This window comes from Thecamonas trahens (assembly GCF_000142905.1).
Source record: "Thecamonas trahens ATCC 50062 unplaced genomic scaffold supercont1.13, whole genome shotgun sequence".
Taxonomy (NCBI): Eukaryota; order Apusomonadida; family Apusomonadidae; genus Thecamonas; species Thecamonas trahens.
In genome coordinates, this window is record NW_013657667.1 from 396970 (window position 1) to 411593 (window position 14624).

At 64.6% G+C, this 14624-nt stretch overlaps 9 protein-coding genes across 9 annotated transcripts in view; 3 read left to right on the plus strand and 6 right to left on the minus strand.

Annotated features, from left to right (window-relative positions):
• Positions 1 to 28: 28 nt before the first annotated feature.
• On the plus strand, positions 29 to 1966 carry AMSG_03593 (uncharacterized protein; the record flags this gene model as incomplete). Its single annotated transcript, XM_013904485.1, has 1 exon — positions 29 to 1966. The coding sequence occupies one exon, from the start codon at positions 29 to 31 to the stop codon at positions 1706 to 1708; it is 1680 nt and encodes a 559-aa protein (XP_013759939.1). The 3' UTR covers positions 1709 to 1966.
• Positions 1699 to 2680, minus strand: AMSG_03594 (uncharacterized protein; the record flags this gene model as incomplete). Its single annotated transcript, XM_013904486.1, has 1 exon — positions 1699 to 2680. One exon carries the CDS (start codon positions 2678 to 2680, stop codon positions 1724 to 1726), a length of 957 nt encoding a protein of 318 aa, XP_013759940.1. The 3' UTR covers positions 1699 to 1723.
• A 321-nt stretch (positions 2681 to 3001) lies between these two features.
• AMSG_03595 (uncharacterized protein) lies at positions 3002 to 4665 on the minus strand (the record flags this gene model as incomplete). Its single annotated transcript, XM_013904487.1, has 2 exons — positions 3002 to 3067; positions 3091 to 4665. The coding sequence occupies 2 exons, from the start codon at positions 4663 to 4665 to the stop codon at positions 3002 to 3004; spliced, it is 1641 nt and encodes a 546-aa protein (XP_013759941.1).
• Positions 4666 to 5004: 339 nt separating this feature from the next.
• Positions 5005 to 7002, minus strand: AMSG_03596 (cohesin subunit rad21; the record flags this gene model as incomplete). The annotated part of the gene is made up of 1 exon (XM_013904488.1): positions 5005 to 7002. One exon carries the CDS (start codon positions 7000 to 7002, stop codon positions 5017 to 5019), a length of 1986 nt encoding a protein of 661 aa, XP_013759942.1. The 3' UTR covers positions 5005 to 5016.
• Positions 7003 to 7559: 557 nt separating this feature from the next.
• On the minus strand, positions 7560 to 8389 carry AMSG_03597 (uncharacterized protein). Its single transcript, XM_013904489.1, has 2 exons — positions 8181 to 8389; positions 7560 to 8098 (listed from the first exon to the last, which is right to left on the minus strand). The coding sequence occupies exons 1-2, from the start codon at positions 8255 to 8257 to the stop codon at positions 7576 to 7578; spliced, it is 600 nt and encodes a 199-aa protein (XP_013759943.1). The 5' UTR covers positions 8258 to 8389; the 3' UTR covers positions 7560 to 7575.
• A 160-nt stretch (positions 8390 to 8549) lies between these two features.
• AMSG_03598 (origin recognition complex subunit 5) lies at positions 8550 to 9991 on the plus strand (the record flags this gene model as incomplete). Its single annotated transcript, XM_013904490.1, has 1 exon — positions 8550 to 9991. The coding sequence occupies one exon, from the start codon at positions 8550 to 8552 to the stop codon at positions 9957 to 9959; it is 1410 nt and encodes a 469-aa protein (XP_013759944.1). The 3' UTR covers positions 9960 to 9991.
• A 9-nt stretch (positions 9992 to 10000) lies between these two features.
• On the minus strand, positions 10001 to 11715 carry AMSG_03599 (uncharacterized protein). The gene is made up of 2 exons (XM_013904491.1): positions 11584 to 11715; positions 10001 to 11316 (listed from the first exon to the last, which is right to left on the minus strand). Exons 1-2 carry the CDS (start codon positions 11692 to 11694, stop codon positions 10108 to 10110), a joined length of 1320 nt encoding a protein of 439 aa, XP_013759945.1. The 5' UTR covers positions 11695 to 11715; the 3' UTR covers positions 10001 to 10107.
• Positions 11716 to 12027: 312 nt separating this feature from the next.
• On the plus strand, positions 12028 to 13889 carry AMSG_03600 (serine carboxypeptidase 1; the record flags this gene model as incomplete). Its single annotated transcript, XM_013904492.1, has 3 exons — positions 12028 to 12128; positions 12311 to 12473; positions 12596 to 13889. The coding sequence occupies exons 1-3, from the start codon at positions 12053 to 12055 to the stop codon at positions 13887 to 13889; spliced, it is 1533 nt and encodes a 510-aa protein (XP_013759946.1). The 5' UTR covers positions 12028 to 12052.
• Positions 13890 to 13942: 53 nt separating this feature from the next.
• The window catches only part of AMSG_03601 (uncharacterized protein), a gene marked incomplete at both ends in the record, with an annotated part of 864 nt that continues 182 nt past the window's right edge, over positions 13943 to 14624 (minus strand). The window contains one exon of the mRNA XM_013904493.1: positions 13943 to 14517. Coding sequence (XP_013759947.1) covers positions 13943 to 14517 — 575 coding nt within the window. The remainder of the gene's footprint in view (positions 14518 to 14624) is intronic.

Consider the following 14624-nt stretch of genomic DNA (forward strand, 5'->3'; position numbering starts at 1 on the left):
CCCCCCTCCCCCTTTTCCCGTACCCTTCATGGACGCCGCTATTGAGGCTACGCTGGACGCTGCCGAGAGTGAGCGCCCCGGGTGGTGCCCGCCTGCGCCTCTGCTGGTGGCGCGGGCACGGAGGTCTTGCTGCGCCTGCGCTGCCGTCCTGGTCCACCCGCCTGCTGCTGGGGACGGGCTGGGCACCAATGCTGGCGATGGCGGCGGATCGCAGTCAGAGTCGTCAGTGGTCCCGGTTTCACAGGTAGATCCGGATCCGGTTGCTGGGACGGCTGGCGGCTCTGCGGGCGTCGTGGTCTGTCCAGGATGCAGGCTGGCGGTGTACTGCTCGCGGGCATGCGCTGTGGCGGATACGGCGCGCCACGAGCCGCAATGCGCCCGCCTCCGCCATCCGGACCAGCCAAAAGTGCTGCTGGCGACCGAGGCGCTGCTGACGGCAGCGGCCGAGGCGGATGATCCCGATGAGGCCATGGCCATGCTCGCGCCGCTGGCGGTGGCGCAGCCAGACAATCCATCGGTGATGGTCGGCTACGCTGAAGCCATGCTTGCGGCTCTCCGTAGAGATCGCGCCATTGGGGCACCGTCGTGGCGGACGGCTGGCCGGAAGCAGGCCGCACTGGCCTTGCTCCGCGATGTGGCGAACATGCCGTCGGCAGCAGGCCGGGACATGGCCGTCCTCGCGCACATTGTTCACGCCGAGGCAAACGAGCCCGACGTGAGTCCTCCTGTTCGCCGCGATCTGTTGCAGGAGGCGCACGCGCACTACCGGGCTGCACAGAGCAATGCCGTTCCGCTTGACGACCCACACATGCTGCTCGACATGGTTAGCGTTGTCCGGGCTCTGGTCGACGCCGGCCCACCACCGCAGCGCAAGTCGGACCTCCTGTTCGAGCTCCTCACTACTGCACTTGATACGCTCGAGCTGCCGGCGGTAGCGGCTCTTGATGACCGCGATCCGCTTCCGGCCACGTTGCACTGTATGTATGCCAGGGCGCTCGTCGAGTACGACGCGTTCCGCTCGTCGATGCTGATGGGAACGGTCAACAACGACCTCGACAGCTCGGGCGCAAGCGGGCCGCGGCTGCAGCCCAAGGTCAAGGCCTCGAGCGGATCAACGTACCTGGCGTCGCGGCAAGAGAACGAGCGCGCCGAACGGCTCCACTGGGGAGCTTCGGACTCGGTCTTTGACGCCACCATCCCGCATCTGGAGATTGTGCTCGATTCGAGCCACCGCGGAGACCATCTCGCTTGCTGCGGTGTCGCCCTCCTCCGTGCCTACGGCAAGGCCAACAAGTACTCTCGTGGCGCCGAGCTTGCTCACGAGCTCCTGACATCGCCGGTTGCCGAGTACTCAGCGCCATTGCACCTCTACGCCGCGCGCATCTTTGTCAGCGGCTTTGCCGACATGGACGGAGCAGCGCGTCACTTTCAACGCGCGGTCGAGCTTGCTCAACCCGACTTTGCTATCCGCGCCAACTTTGGCTACGCCTCGTTCCTGGCGCATAATGCTGGCGATGCCGAGGCTGCGGGCGTCGCCTTTGGCAAAGTGCTCTCGCTGCAAGCCGTCGCGCCCAACGATCCGACCATTCGTGCGCAGGTCCGCAACGTCGAGCTGCCGCAGCTGCGGCGGCTCTCGCTTGTTTCCAACGTCGGCCTCCAGCCAGACGACGGCACGGCAGGCGTCGGCGTCGGCGTTGCTCTCTCGTGAGCTGTTTACCAGCTGCTACTCGAGCACGCCGCGCGCGCGCTGGAGGCTGCGGTGATCGAACCGAACCGCGACAACGACGTCGTCAGTCTCCGGCGCCACAATCTGCATGTGGACAGGCTGCCCGTTGAGGTACTTGGCTGCTGAGAGCCGGAGAGGGCCGATCGAGAGCCGGAACGTGTTCCAGTCGAGCACGTCGCCGTAGGCCTCAAAGCTGTACTCGGCACCCGGCCGAAAGGTAAACGCGCCGCGGTGCTCCTCTGACTTGAAGAACTTGCGGCGCGCCGGTGACTCCATCGCTGGCACTTCTGGGCCCGTCAGCTCGTTGACCGAGCACAGCAGTGGCGAGATGATTGACGGTGTTGGCGAGTGCAGGTCAGCCTCAAGACCCGGGTCAATGAGTTTGGCGAACCGAATGCCTACTGATGCGCCAAACGGAACCTTGAGTGGGCCTGAGAACCGCGAGCCAAAGTACAGCTCGTTGCCGTTGAACTCTCGCTTGAACTCTCCGCGCACGATGATGGCAAACACGCGTTGCCGACCCTCCCAGTAGTCAAGGTGAGGTGCGCCGGCTGCGCCGCGGACCCGGACGTCGACCGAGCCGCAGAAGACATCGTTCTCAAACTCGATCGGGCCCTCGTTGAGCCGGATAGGCCCGTGCCCAATGAGGGAGACCTGCAGATCGCCGTAGTAGTGTTGCGGCGGAGGCGGCTGGTCCAGCCCGCCAAAGTCGGCGTCCAGCCACAGCCGCGTCGACTCCTGTGCAGGCGCTGGCTCTGCTGGTAACTCGGGCTGTGGCTGTGGCTGTGGCTGTGGCTGCGGCTGCGGCTGAGGCTGAAGCCGAGGCGGCGTGGCGTCTGGCTGATCCCGGTGAGTTGCGGGAGCAGGAGCGAGCGGTGCCACATGATGATTGACGACAGCCTCGAGGCGGTCCAATGCAGCCTGTCGCTTGCCGCGCGGCGATGTGCCGTACATGTGTGAAGCAGCAAGGAGGCAAGCGGCACCGACCAAGACGGTGCCGGCAGCCCGCTCCAAGAGCGAGACCGAGGCGGGGAGCACGAAAAGCCAACTGTGTAGATAGCGGCGCCGACAAAGGTGTAGAGAACGAGCTCGTTGCGGAGGAGTATGCCGTTCTCTAACGGAGCAGGGGCCGAACTTGAGCGCTGCGACCGTGCCCCCTCCGGCCCTGAGCGCTCGCTCGAGTGGGTGGACAGGCGTGCCACCGATCGAGGACTGGAGCGGCGACGGCGGACCCGTGGCGGCTCGCGCGGAGCTGGAGTCGGCGCCGGAACTGAATCAGGCGCTGTTGAGAGAGGCGCTGGAGTGAGTAACGCGCTGTCGGGTAGCGGACCGGAAGAAGAACTCGGTCGGTGGACAAGGCGGACAGAGATAGGAGACGACGACGCCGCCGCCGAGCGGAGGCTGTCGCGGATAAAAATGGTCTCGAGCGGGGCGGCAAGATCGGTCTCCGCCTCAGTGGCGGAAGGCGACGACTGCGGCATCGAGTCAGCTTCGATCTGGTCGAGCGGCGGCGGGGCAAGCCACTCGAGCCCAGGTGGCAGCAGCGCGGCGAGGGCGAGACCGTGGCGGAACCGGAAAAAGTAGAACTTGTCAGCAAAGGCCTGCTTATGGGCAACGTGGTAGATAAAGCCCTCGTTAAAGAGCTCTGTACCGCGGGCGATGGCATCGCGGCGTGAAGCGTGGGAAACGAGAGTGCTGAGAGCGTCGACAGCTTCGCTCGCCACAAAGCATGCTGGATATAAGCGGGCATGATAGGTACGATCGGCGACGTCGACCGAGCTTGCGAGCCGAGTGGCGAGCTCGCCGAGCTCGGCGCGGTACTGGACACGGACGGTGTACTCATCCCAAGGCGTCTGGAAGGTGTAAAACTCGGTCGACTTGTCGAGGACAGCCAGTGTGAGAGAGTCGGGCTGTGCAGCGGTAGAGATGAGGCCGCCGGCACGGAGCATAGCGGTGGCGGTGGCAGCGGCATCTTTGCGCGACCTATAGCCGCCGACAATGTAGACGAGCCAGTCGACGGCGGCCTGGCCGGTGAAAGCAGCCTCGTAGCGCTTGAAGCGGTGGCGATGGGCACCGAGCGGGAGTTCCTCGCGCATGTAGTGGAGAATGGTGGCAAGGGTGCGGCCTGCAGCGTCGACCTGTGACGCGAGGCGGTGCTCAAAGTAAAAGAGCGGCGAGACGCCCGAGTCAAAGGGGAGACGGATGCGATGCATGTCCCACTCCCAGTCAGTGTACTTGATCTTGGGCTCGGCGTTAGCCTTGAACAGGGCGTCGAGCTCAAAGCGGAGGCGCGGCGCGAGGAGAGCGCGCATGACCGGAACGATGCCGACGGGCGCGGAGCCGGCCGCCACAGGCTCAAAGTCGGCAGCATACCACTCGAGCAGCTTGGGAAGGTAAAGGGTGCCGGTGAGGCGGTTGACGACGACGGAGGCGCCGAGATAGGCGCCGGCAGCGGCGACCATCTGCTCGCGGAGCGGAGCATCGGGATCGAGGACAACCAGACCCGGCCCCGACTTTGCGCCAGAGCAGAGGAGGAAGGAAACGAGTGGGACAGGGGCGGCAAAGCGGACAGGTGCAAACGTTGCTGCCCGCGGCGACGACGAGGGCAGGATGAGCGAGGCGCCGAGAAAGTCGGGACGGGCCGACGAGGCGCGGATGATGAGGTGCTCGATGTCAAAGGGAGTAACAATGCCGAGCTCGCCAAGGGCGTAGCCGTAGCCGTTGACGTATGCCAGGATGCCACGAGCCGACGATGGCGTAGGCGCGACGATGTACATGTGCAGCATGAGCATGTTGTAGATGTTGACAAAGAAGACGACGGCGTCATCGGGCTCGAGGGCGGCAATGCCTGTGACGGCAGCGAGCTCTGCCACGCGAGTGGAAAAGATGGCAAAGTCAGGCGAGTCTGCCACGCGGACTGTCGAGGTGGCGGAGAGCATGGTGGCTGTCGGCGAAGTGCTGCTGTCGACAGCACGCTGGAGGGTGCGAAGGAGGGCGGCCGCCACCTGTGGCGGAGTGAGGCCCTCACGCCAGGCCCATTGATGGGGCGTGAGGGCGGGCGGTTCAGGGTTGAGTATGACTGGGGGCATGGGTGGTGTGTTTGTGTGTGTGATGGCGGCGTTGGTGGTGGTGGTGGTGGTGGTGGGGGGGGGGGGGTGGGGGATGTGAGAGGGGTGTGTCGAGGGTGAGGCGGTGGACTGGCGGGCAAGGAACACGTGCATTGTCAGGTTTGGAGCGCACACAGTGATCAACACATTTAGAGGTGACGGAGGGGGGGGGGGGGGATGGCCTCATGCGACGGGGATGGCGTCAGCAAAGGTGGCTGTGGGCGCGATGGCAATGTCGTCATAGGGCTCCGGCTGGTTGACGGCGATGCGGCCATGCGACTTGAGGACGAGGAGCTCAAAGAATGCACCCGCGGCCTCGCGCTTGGAGGCGCCGGCAAAGGTAGCGGCAAACGAGACGCCCGAGTCGGACGAGGGGGTGGGTGCTGGCTGGGCCTGCTCCGGCGGAGTGATGTCTGCGTCGGTAAAGGCATCGCCGAGGAAAGTGAGGAGGGCGCGGGTGCGCTTGGACCAGTTGGAGACACCGTGATCAGCGTCATCGTTGACAACCGAGGTGTTGAGCGACTCGTCGGCGGCGCCGTAGTTGAAGGCGGCAAACTTGGTGGACGACGCGGGAGCAGCGAGCGACTCGTTGTCGAGCGGCTCCATGGCGGCGAAATCGTCCTGGCCCCAGTCGTCAAAGCCACCCTCAAACTGCGGCTCGCCGCCCTGGCCGGCGGCCTCGAGCTCGTCCCAGTCGCCAAACGAGAGGCCTGCAGCGTCGGATGGGGCATCGCCGGCGCCGGTGGGCTCGGGCGAGGCAGACTTGCGCGAGCCGAGCGCCGAGGTGAGCGAGGGCGGCGGGTAGTCGAGCGGGCGCTCGGTGAGAGCCTTGCCGACGACGACGGCAAGCTGCGGGGCGAGGCCGTGGCGGACAAAGGGGTGGCCAAACACACCCTTGATGCCCTCGTTCTCTTCGACGCGGCGGAGCATGGCCTTCTTGGTCACTGGCGCCACAATCGGGTCCTCAACAATGTCCGAGGTGTCGCGGAGCTGAGCCTTGATCCGATCCGAGGTAAGCTGGATGGCAACGTCGACGGCTGGCCCGTCGTTGCGCTTGCGCTTGCGCGACTTGGGAGCTCCGGGCCGTGATGTTGCCGACGACCCGAGGAGCGAGGCCATGCCTGATGCTGAGAGGAGCGACATGTCGTTCATGAACGTCGAGTTGAGGGTCAGCTGCTCCAGTGCAGCCGTTGTGTCGAGCGAGGCGCCCTCGCCCTCGAGCGACATGCCCGACGGCGCCGTGAGGTCGAGTGTCGACAGGCCCGGCGCCAGTGAGAGGTTGAGTGAGAGCTCGGGGACGGCGCCGACAGCCTCGCTACCGCCAAACGAGAGGCGCGGCGAGGCGGCGCCGACGCCCTGGCCAGGCGAGCCCCACTCGCCGCCGCCAAAGTCCTCAAAGTCGGCGTCGCCACCCATCATAAACTCGGGCTGATCGTCGCCGGCAAGGCCGTGCTTGGCCGGGCTCACACCAAGCTCAAAGTCGTCGTTGGCCCCAAAGTCGTCGATCTGCTGGAATGAACCGGTTGAGAGGCGGCCGTCTCGACCAAGCTCGACGGACATGCCCGAGCCTGACAGCGCCGAAGCCGAGAGCGCACCAGGCGCGGGGACGAGGCCAAGCGGGTGGAAGACCGCCCACTCGGGATCCTCACCCTTGGAGACTTCCAGCGGGAGCTGATGCGCCCTGCCCGAGAGCCCAGCCGACGTCTCCAGGTTGCGGAGCATGTCATCGCCGGCGAGTGTGATGTGTGCAGGGTCGGCCGTAAACGCGTCGTACCGCACAAGCTGCTCGTCGAGCGCGAGGTCCGGCAGCTGGAGGTCGAGGAGGCCGTCGGCCATAGCGAGCGTGATGGCTCCAGCCTTGGCCTTGGTCTGGTCTTTGGGCAGGTCGACCACGCCCGGCCGGAACGCGAGCTTGATCTTGACCAGCGCATTGGAGCAGTCGTCTAGCAGGTACTTGACCTTGCGCGAGTAAATGCGGACAACGCCGAGCAGCAGATGGCCCGACATGCGGAGCGCGAGGTGGACCGTCGGTTTCATAATCGACTGCACCGACGACCGGATGTCGGTCGAGAACACCTGGGTCTTGGTCAGGTTCTTGTCCATGTGCGCCGCCAGCCAAATCTTGCCCAGCGGGCCCTTCTTGGCCAGCACAAACTTGGAGTAGAACATCTGTGCGTGTGGAGGTGTGTGCCGGCACGAGAGAGGTGAGTCTGTCTGGCCATAGCGACTACTGCTCAAAGTACGACCTTTTTCGACCGTCGCCAAACTGGCGCATCGGGCCACGGACTGGCCGGCTCACCGGGGGGCGGGCGTGTGGGTGTGTGTGGGGGCAACCAGCGCTGTAGAAAGGAAAAAAGGAGCCTAACACATGCATGTGGTATATAGGCATGAATGGGTGGCGGTTGGGGTAGTGTGGGGTGAAAGGGCGCGTGCAGGGACTGACTGTAGGCCAGGTACCCCCAGAAGAAGGGCTTGCGCGGTTTTTCAACGAGAATCTACCCACCACGGCAGGAGGGGGGGGTACACATGCCGAACTTGTGGGGTTGGGAAGGAGGAGGAGTGCAGGAGGAGTGGGAGTGGGAGTATTGGGAGTTTGACGAGGGAGGGTGCGTACGCTGTGCAGAGCGAGAAGAGGTGCGTGGTGAGTGTGTGTGTGTGTGTGGTGGGTGGGGGTGGGGGTGGGAAACGGAGTGGGGCGGGGGCGGGTGTGTGTGCGGGGTGGGGTGGTGGAGATGGTGGGTTTTACATGCCCAGGAGCGGAAGTATGCTTTGAGAGACAAAGCGATGGAGAAGCGGGAGGCCACGGGCGGTGGTCATGGGGGAATCAAAGGTGACGGCAACGTAGATAAAGTCGGCGTAGGCCTCGCGCGGGAAGCGGACGACGCCAAAGGCAACCGAGGCCTCATCGTATCCAAAGCGGCCGTACACGAGGTTGTCATAGAAGCGATGGACATCAAAGTGCATGCCGTCGATGTCGTAGCCGTCGCGGACCGAGGCGGTGCGATCATCAAAGACCGAGGCCAGATACGGAGCCTCGTCGTTGCTCACAGTGTACGACGCTGCCAGGATAGCATCTGCCGTAAAGACTACCATTCGAGAGAAGACCGTCTGCTGTGCCACCGTCTTCTGCAGCGCCTGCGCGTCGTACATGCTCCCAGGCCCCTTTCCACCGTCAGCGGTGCCTGCCGCCGCCGTGCCTGCTGTCGCCGTGACTGCTGCCTGCGCCGAGGGGAGGTCCACCTCTTCCTTGCCGGTATCCCGAGCGCTATTGAAGGAGAGTGAGTGAGTGGAGATGAGGAGAAAGAGCGAGGGGCAGGGGCAGGGGGGAGCATGGTAGCTGTGCGTACGGTGTGGAGGAGGCACTAGCAGGGGCGATCTCTTCCTCGGCCGAGTGGAACTCGTCCGACGAAGAGGACGACGACATGGATATGAGATGAGGAAGGAGAGAGAGTGTATGCGTGGTGCGTGTGCGTATGTGTGTGGGGTGGAGGTGGGGTGGAGGTGGTGGTAGGGTGGAGGTGGAGGTGGTATGTGTGTGGGAGTGTGGGAGTGTGGTAGTGTGCTGTATGTGTGTGGTAGTGTTGGCTGTAGTGTGTCGAGGATCACCCCCCCTCCCACACACACTCTCCAGCACATTCAGGTCACATTGCCACTGCCACCTCACCTCCACACCTCATTCATACTCACACTCACAGCCTTTCATGGCAAATACGGCTATGGCACAAGGCGTCGACGAGGTGGCGCAGGCGCTGGTGGCGTCGTGGGTGGGCAGGGCAGAGGCTGGGGCAGGGCTGGAGCTGGCCTTGGCCGAGGTCGCTGCTCACTTTCCGGGCCGTGAGGATGAGATCGCACTGCTGGCGTCACTGTTGACGGACAGGACGTGCCCGCCGGTATATGTGTATGGGATGACGGCGACGGGCAAGACGAGCTGCGTCACTGCTGTGGCTCGGTGCCTCCAGGAGACCGGGCCGGACGAGGTGGTGGTGGCGTACGTCGACGTGCCTGCCGAGCCGGACGCCGGCTCGGTGTTGGAGCGGATCTTGGCAGCTTTGGAAGGCCACAAGCCAACGGCGGAGAACGGCTTTGCGGCATGTTCGCGCCCTGTTCCGGATCTGGCGAGCTTGCTGGAGGCGCTGTCTGAGGTGGACGAGGCGGCGGTGGCGCGGCGGCACGTCGTCATCCTGGACCACGTCGAGTCACTGCCTGCGCTCAACGGGCACATCCTGCCGACGCTCTTTCGGCTCGACGAGCTGACCGGTCTCGACGTGGTCGTTGTGTGCATCTCAGAAGTGGTGTGGGACAAGCTCCGGTTCCACACCGGATGCCGCGAGCCGGTCCCGCTCTTCTTCCGGGCGTACACCAAGTCGGAGGTGCTCACCATCTTGCCGCTGATGTGCAAGCCGAGCGCCTCTGAGCTTGCCCTGTTCAGCACCTTTGCAGGCCTCATGTACAACGTGTTTTACATCTCGTGTCGCGACCTCAACGAGCTGGCGTATGTCACCAATCTGCTCTTCGACACCTACGCCCGCCCTGTCCGCGACGGCTCGATCGACGCGTCGAACACGACAGGTCTGTACGACGCGCTCCGGCCGTATCTTCAGCAGGTGCTGGACAAGGTCTATCTCCGCGAGCTGACCGCGTCGCAGTGGAAGGCCGTCTCGACAAGCAACGACGACTTTGCGGCGTACCGCCAGTCGGCGGTCGAGCTCGAGGTTGAGCTCTCGCGCGACTCGAAGCTCCTGCTTATCGCCGTTTACCTCGCGTCGTACAACCCGCCGATTCTGGACAAGCGGTACTTTACCTCGACCCACGCGGTACGCGGGCGGATCGGCAACAAGCAGGGCGAGCGCGTGGCGCAGCACCTCATCGGCCCGCGGACTGTCGCCCTCGAACGTATCCTCGCCATTTTCGAGGCCATTGTCGAGCCGGGCGAGGGCGTTCCGCTCACGCCCAACCTTCTTGTCGAGCTCACCACGCTTGTCGAGCTCGACCTGGTTCGCACACGCAAGCTCAATCTCGACGGGCCCAAGTACAAGGCCAACGTGAGCCTCGACTTTATCGCCGCCATGGCCAAGTCGATCGGCATGGACCTCGCCCGGGTCCTGCACTCACACTGGGAACAGTAGCGCTTGAGGCAACGTACACACGATAAGTGAACAAGCGCGGAGACGCGGCGGTAGCGTTCATTCTTGGGGGGCGCCCTCGGGAGGGAGGGGGAAGTCCAAAAGCCAACGCTGCCGAGCGGCAGCGGTACGCTGCGGTAGCGTGGCGCGATTACGACGAGTACGCGGTCGTCTCGGCGTCGGTCGTCATCTCGTCGTCGGTGGTGGCATCATCGTCGTAGTACGAGCCGTACCAGTCGGGCGAGCCGTGGCGGGCGAGGCAGGCAAGGAAGGTGGCGAGCGCGCCGCAGACCGAGGCGGCAACGGCAAAGCCGACCGAGAAGCCAGCCTTGAGCGAGTCAGAGTCCTTGTAGTCCTCGTCCGAGAAGACGACCGAGGAGTAGGCGATCCAGGCGACGGTGGAGAAGCCGGAGAAGATGATTGAAAGCACAAAGACGACGTAGCCGTTGCGCCACTTGGAGAGGCAGAGGAAGCCCATGTCCTTGCGCAGGCCGTGGATCATGGCCATGAACGAGCCGAGGACGCCGGCGAGGAGGCTCGCCACCAGCAGCGCCGCGGTAGTCGAGCCGCCCTCGGCGAGGGTGTCAAGCGAGATGCCGGTCACGTTGGTCTTGACCACCGAGGCGTCAGCATTGCGCAGGTACGAGCACGACGAGAGCGGGCCCGAGACAAGGCAGTACTGGAAGAGGCCAACCTCAGCCCGGCCGGTAAAGCCCTCAAGCTGGAACGAGTTGGACGACGGCGACCGGATCCATCCGCGGGTGCCGAGCGCAAGCGCCACAAGCACCGCGCCGATAGCCAGAAGAAGCGAGGCGAGGACAGGCTTCTTGTACACCGTATCCTCGTACGTCTTGGCATCGACCCACCAGTTGAAGAGCGAGCCAAGCGTGGCGACGGTCCCGAGAACAGAGGCCACCACCGCAAGGTAGAACGCAGCACCGGCGGTCTGCTTCGGGTCCGAGTCGGTGTACCGCGACGTCGAAAAGTAGATCGACGAGTACAGAATCCACGTCATGTACGCAAAGAGCGTCATGCCAAAGGTGAGGAAGAACGAGATGGCTGCGTTGCGCGAGCGGTTGAAGCAGCAGACGCCGATGGGCTTGCCAAAGGCAAAGATGAGCGAGACAAAGGTGCCGATGGCGCCGCAAGTCACAGCCGCCACCAGCATGATGCCAGCGACGAGGCCTGCATCGGCCAGGTCCGAGTCCTCAGCCGAGTTGCGCAGCTCGACGCATGTCCGGAAGTTGTGGACGTGGTCAAAGCACCGCGACCAGAGCGAGATCGAAGTCTTGGCCGTATTGTCGTCTCCCCAGTCAACCCAGTCGTCCATCAGCAGTGCTGCAAAGCAAAACACAGTGCCCTGTGTGTGTGCGGGGGTTGGGGGGTGGGGTGGGGCGGTTAGGTGGGGAGGGAACTGGGTTGTGGTAGGAGAGAGAGGGAGAGAGAGAGAGTGCGTGTGTGTGCAGGGGGGTTGGTGTTATAGGAAAGGGGGGAGGGGAGGGAGTGGGAGGAAGGGAGTGGGTGGGCGGGGGGTGGGAGGCAGTGCTAAAGGAAGGAAGGAAGGGAGGAAGGAAGGAATGGGGAGTGAAGGGACAGGGGGGGGGCGGTGGGGTGGGGTGGGGCGTACGACAAAGACAAAGGCAGCAGTAATGCCAGCCCTGCAAGAGTTGGGCAAGTCACCCAGGCGCTTGCGCTTAACCTTCTTGCGCTTGCGGGAGTTCTTCTTGCTCCGAGCCATGTTGATGACAGTGGGAGAGAGAGGTAGCGGTTGGGGTGGCGGTGCAGTGTGGGGTGCGGGGGTGGTGGTGAGCTGCGGGTGGGTGGTGGTCGGAACCTGTGTGTGGCGGGTGGCGGGTGGCGGGTGGCGGGTGGCGGGTGGCGGATGGCGGATGGCGGATGGCGGGTGGCGGATGGCTGTGGGTGGGTGGGTGGGTGGGTGGGTGGCGGGCGGCTGTGGGCGGATGGCGGGTGGCTGTGGGTGGGTGGCGGGCAGATAGCGGCGGATGGCGCATGCGAGCTGGCACTCGCTTCAAGTTAGCGACCGCGCTTGAGCCCGAGGCAGAGGCGACCACGTGACTTGCAGTACACTACATAGGATGCGGACTGCGATTGCTCTGGGCATTGTAGCCCTTGCCACGGTGCTCTCGGTGGTGTTTGCTGCACGGGAGCAGGGTACGCACGGTTGAAGCGCGCGCGTGTTTGTGTGCGTGCGTGTGTGTGTGTTTGTGTGTGTGTGTGTGAAGCGAGGGAGTGCCGGCGAGGGTGATGCGACTGACATTGTCGTCGAGGTGGTGGACACGGGCATGTCCGGCCGATGGCGTGTGTGTGTGTGTGTGTGGGGAGGGGGGTTGTAGACCTGATCAAGGATCTGCCTGGATGGGACGGCGATAACGTGATGTATGCTGGCCTGATGGAGGTTGAGCCCAAGTACGGCTCGAACATGTTCTACTGGCTGACGCTGGCTGATGAGGAGCCTGAGAACAAGCCCGTGGTGCTCTGGCTGACCGGTGGCCCTGGGTACGTGTGTGTAGAGCTTGTGGGCTCGTGATCGATGTGTGTTTGTGTGTGTATGTGGGGAGGAGGGATGACTTACGGCGAGTGAAACACACACACTGCGTGGGCAACGGCGGCTGGCGTAGTTGCTCGGGCCTCCTCGGCCTGATGTCCGAAATGGGCCCGTTCTTTGCGGGACCGGACAACAAGTTGCTGCCGAACCCGTGGGGGTGGAACACGCTCGCCAACATGATCTACATCGAGTCGCCGATCGGCGTTGGCTTCTCGTACTCGCACAACACGTCGCGGTACAACGTGGGCGACCAGCAGACGGCCGAGGTCTCGTACGCCTTCCTCCTCGAGTTCTTTGCTGCGTACCCGGAGCTCGCCGAGAACGACTTTTACATCACCGGCGAGTCGTACGGCGGCCACTACACGGTCAACCTCTCGGCGTACATTCTGAAGATGCAGAAGCAGGCGGCTGCCGGCTCGCCGGCCTTCCCCAACTCGTTCAAGGGCATGGCGGTCGGCAACGCGTGGACTGACGCGCCGCTCGACAACATGGGCTGCGTCCTCGACTGGGACTCGCACACTATCATCTCCGAGGATGTGGCCAAGGGCCTGCTTGCCACCTGCGACTTTGCCCACATCGGGCCGTTTGCTGCCGCCGAAGGCGTCGACCCCGCCGCGTGCAACAAGTACTACAACGAAGCCATGACCCAGATGGGTGACATCACCATCTACAACATCTACTGGCCGGTTTGCCTCTCTTCGTCGGAGATCACCGGCCAGGGCCACGCCCTCTACCGCGCCCTCGCACAGGGCCCCGAGACCGACTCGGCCGCCCAGCTTGGCCGCGTCATGGACAAGCTCATCACCATGCAGCAGCGAAAGCTCGCCGATGCGGCAGCGGCGGCTGCCGCTGTCGGCCCGGCTCCGCCGCCGTACGACCCGGCTCCGGTCTGCGTCTCCAACTATCTCACGGCGTACCTCAACGACCCCGCGGTCCAGGCCGCCATCCACGCACCCAAGCTGCCGTACGCCTGGTCCGGCTGCTCGTCCATCGTCAAATACTCGTACCCGGACCTCCTCGCTTCGGTCGTGCCCAAGTACCTCGACGACCTCTTCCCGGCCAACATCCGTGTCCGCGTCTACTCGGGCGACGTCGACGGCATCGTCCCCACCCCGGGCACCAAGCTCTGGATCGACACCATGAACCTGACCGTCGCCACCGGCGGCGACTTCCGCTCCTGGACGGACCCGTTCAACCAGGTCGGCGGCTGGACAACGACGTACGAGAATGGCCACGGCGGCGAGTTCATGTTCTCCACCGTCCGCAACGCTGGCCATGAGGTTCCCGAGTACCAGGGCCCGCGCGCCTGGACCTACATCAAGGCCTTCCTCGACGGCACTGACCTGCCGGCCCCGACCAAGCCGTAGCTCGACCCGCACGTTACATGCATAAAGTTCCATTTTGAAACACGATGCGCACGCTACGGCGAGACCGCCATCATCATCCCGGGGCCTTGAGCCTGTATCGGCGACGGCGAGACCGCGTACGCCACTGGCGAGATTGGTGCATTGCGGAGGACAGGCGTGGCCGGCGCAGGTGTGACTGGCGCTGGCGTGGCCGGCGGAGACGGTGCCACTGCGCCTGCCGGCCGGATTCGCCGCGCGGGATTCGGTGCCGCCGCCTGCTGCGCGTCGACCCACGACGCGAGCCCGACGTCCGGCTGCGGATACTGGGCACTCGCCGACGCACGCGCCTCCCACTTTTGCACGGCCACCGCATCGTCGCGATGGATACCTGCCCGCGGTTCAAACGGCTCTCCTGGCGCAATGCCTGCGGCAGCAATGACCGAGAGGAAGCAGAGCCCGAGGCAGACCACCACCGCGAGGCCGGCCACAACGGCCAACGCCACAAACTCGTCGACAGACGTGTCCGACACGCCGATCGCCACCGCGCCAGCCGGCAGCCACCACCGCCGCCACCGCCGCGGCCCAGCATAGGCTCCGCGACGCTGCTTGAGAACACGCCAGCCAGCTGCGATGCCGTCGGTGGCGTGGCCTGGCGTCGCCCGCCGCGCCGTACCGCCCCGCGCCCTTCCGTGAGCGCCCGGCCCCCTTGTTCCATCGGCTGCCCTATCGTCCCGGTCTTGAATGGCTTTGCGCCAC

Excerpts from the sequence above, each read along its gene's own strand:
- AMSG_03599 (XM_013904491.1), bottom strand. The coding sequence starts at position 11,694 with ATGGCTCGGAGCAAGAAGAACTCCCGCAAGCGCAAGAAGGTTAAGCGC. Across the intron at positions 11,317-11,583 it reads CTGCTGCCTTTGTCTTTGTC|GGCACTGTGTTTTGCTTTGC; the intron begins GTACGCCCCACC and ends GCACACACACAG.
- AMSG_03597 (XM_013904489.1), bottom strand. The coding sequence starts at position 8,257 with ATGTCGTCGTCCTCTTCGTCGGACGAGTTCCACTCGGCCGAGGAAGAG. Across the intron at positions 8,099-8,180 it reads GCTAGTGCCTCCTCCACACC|CGCTCGGGATACCGGCAAGG; the intron begins GTACGCACAGCT and ends CTCCTTCAATAG.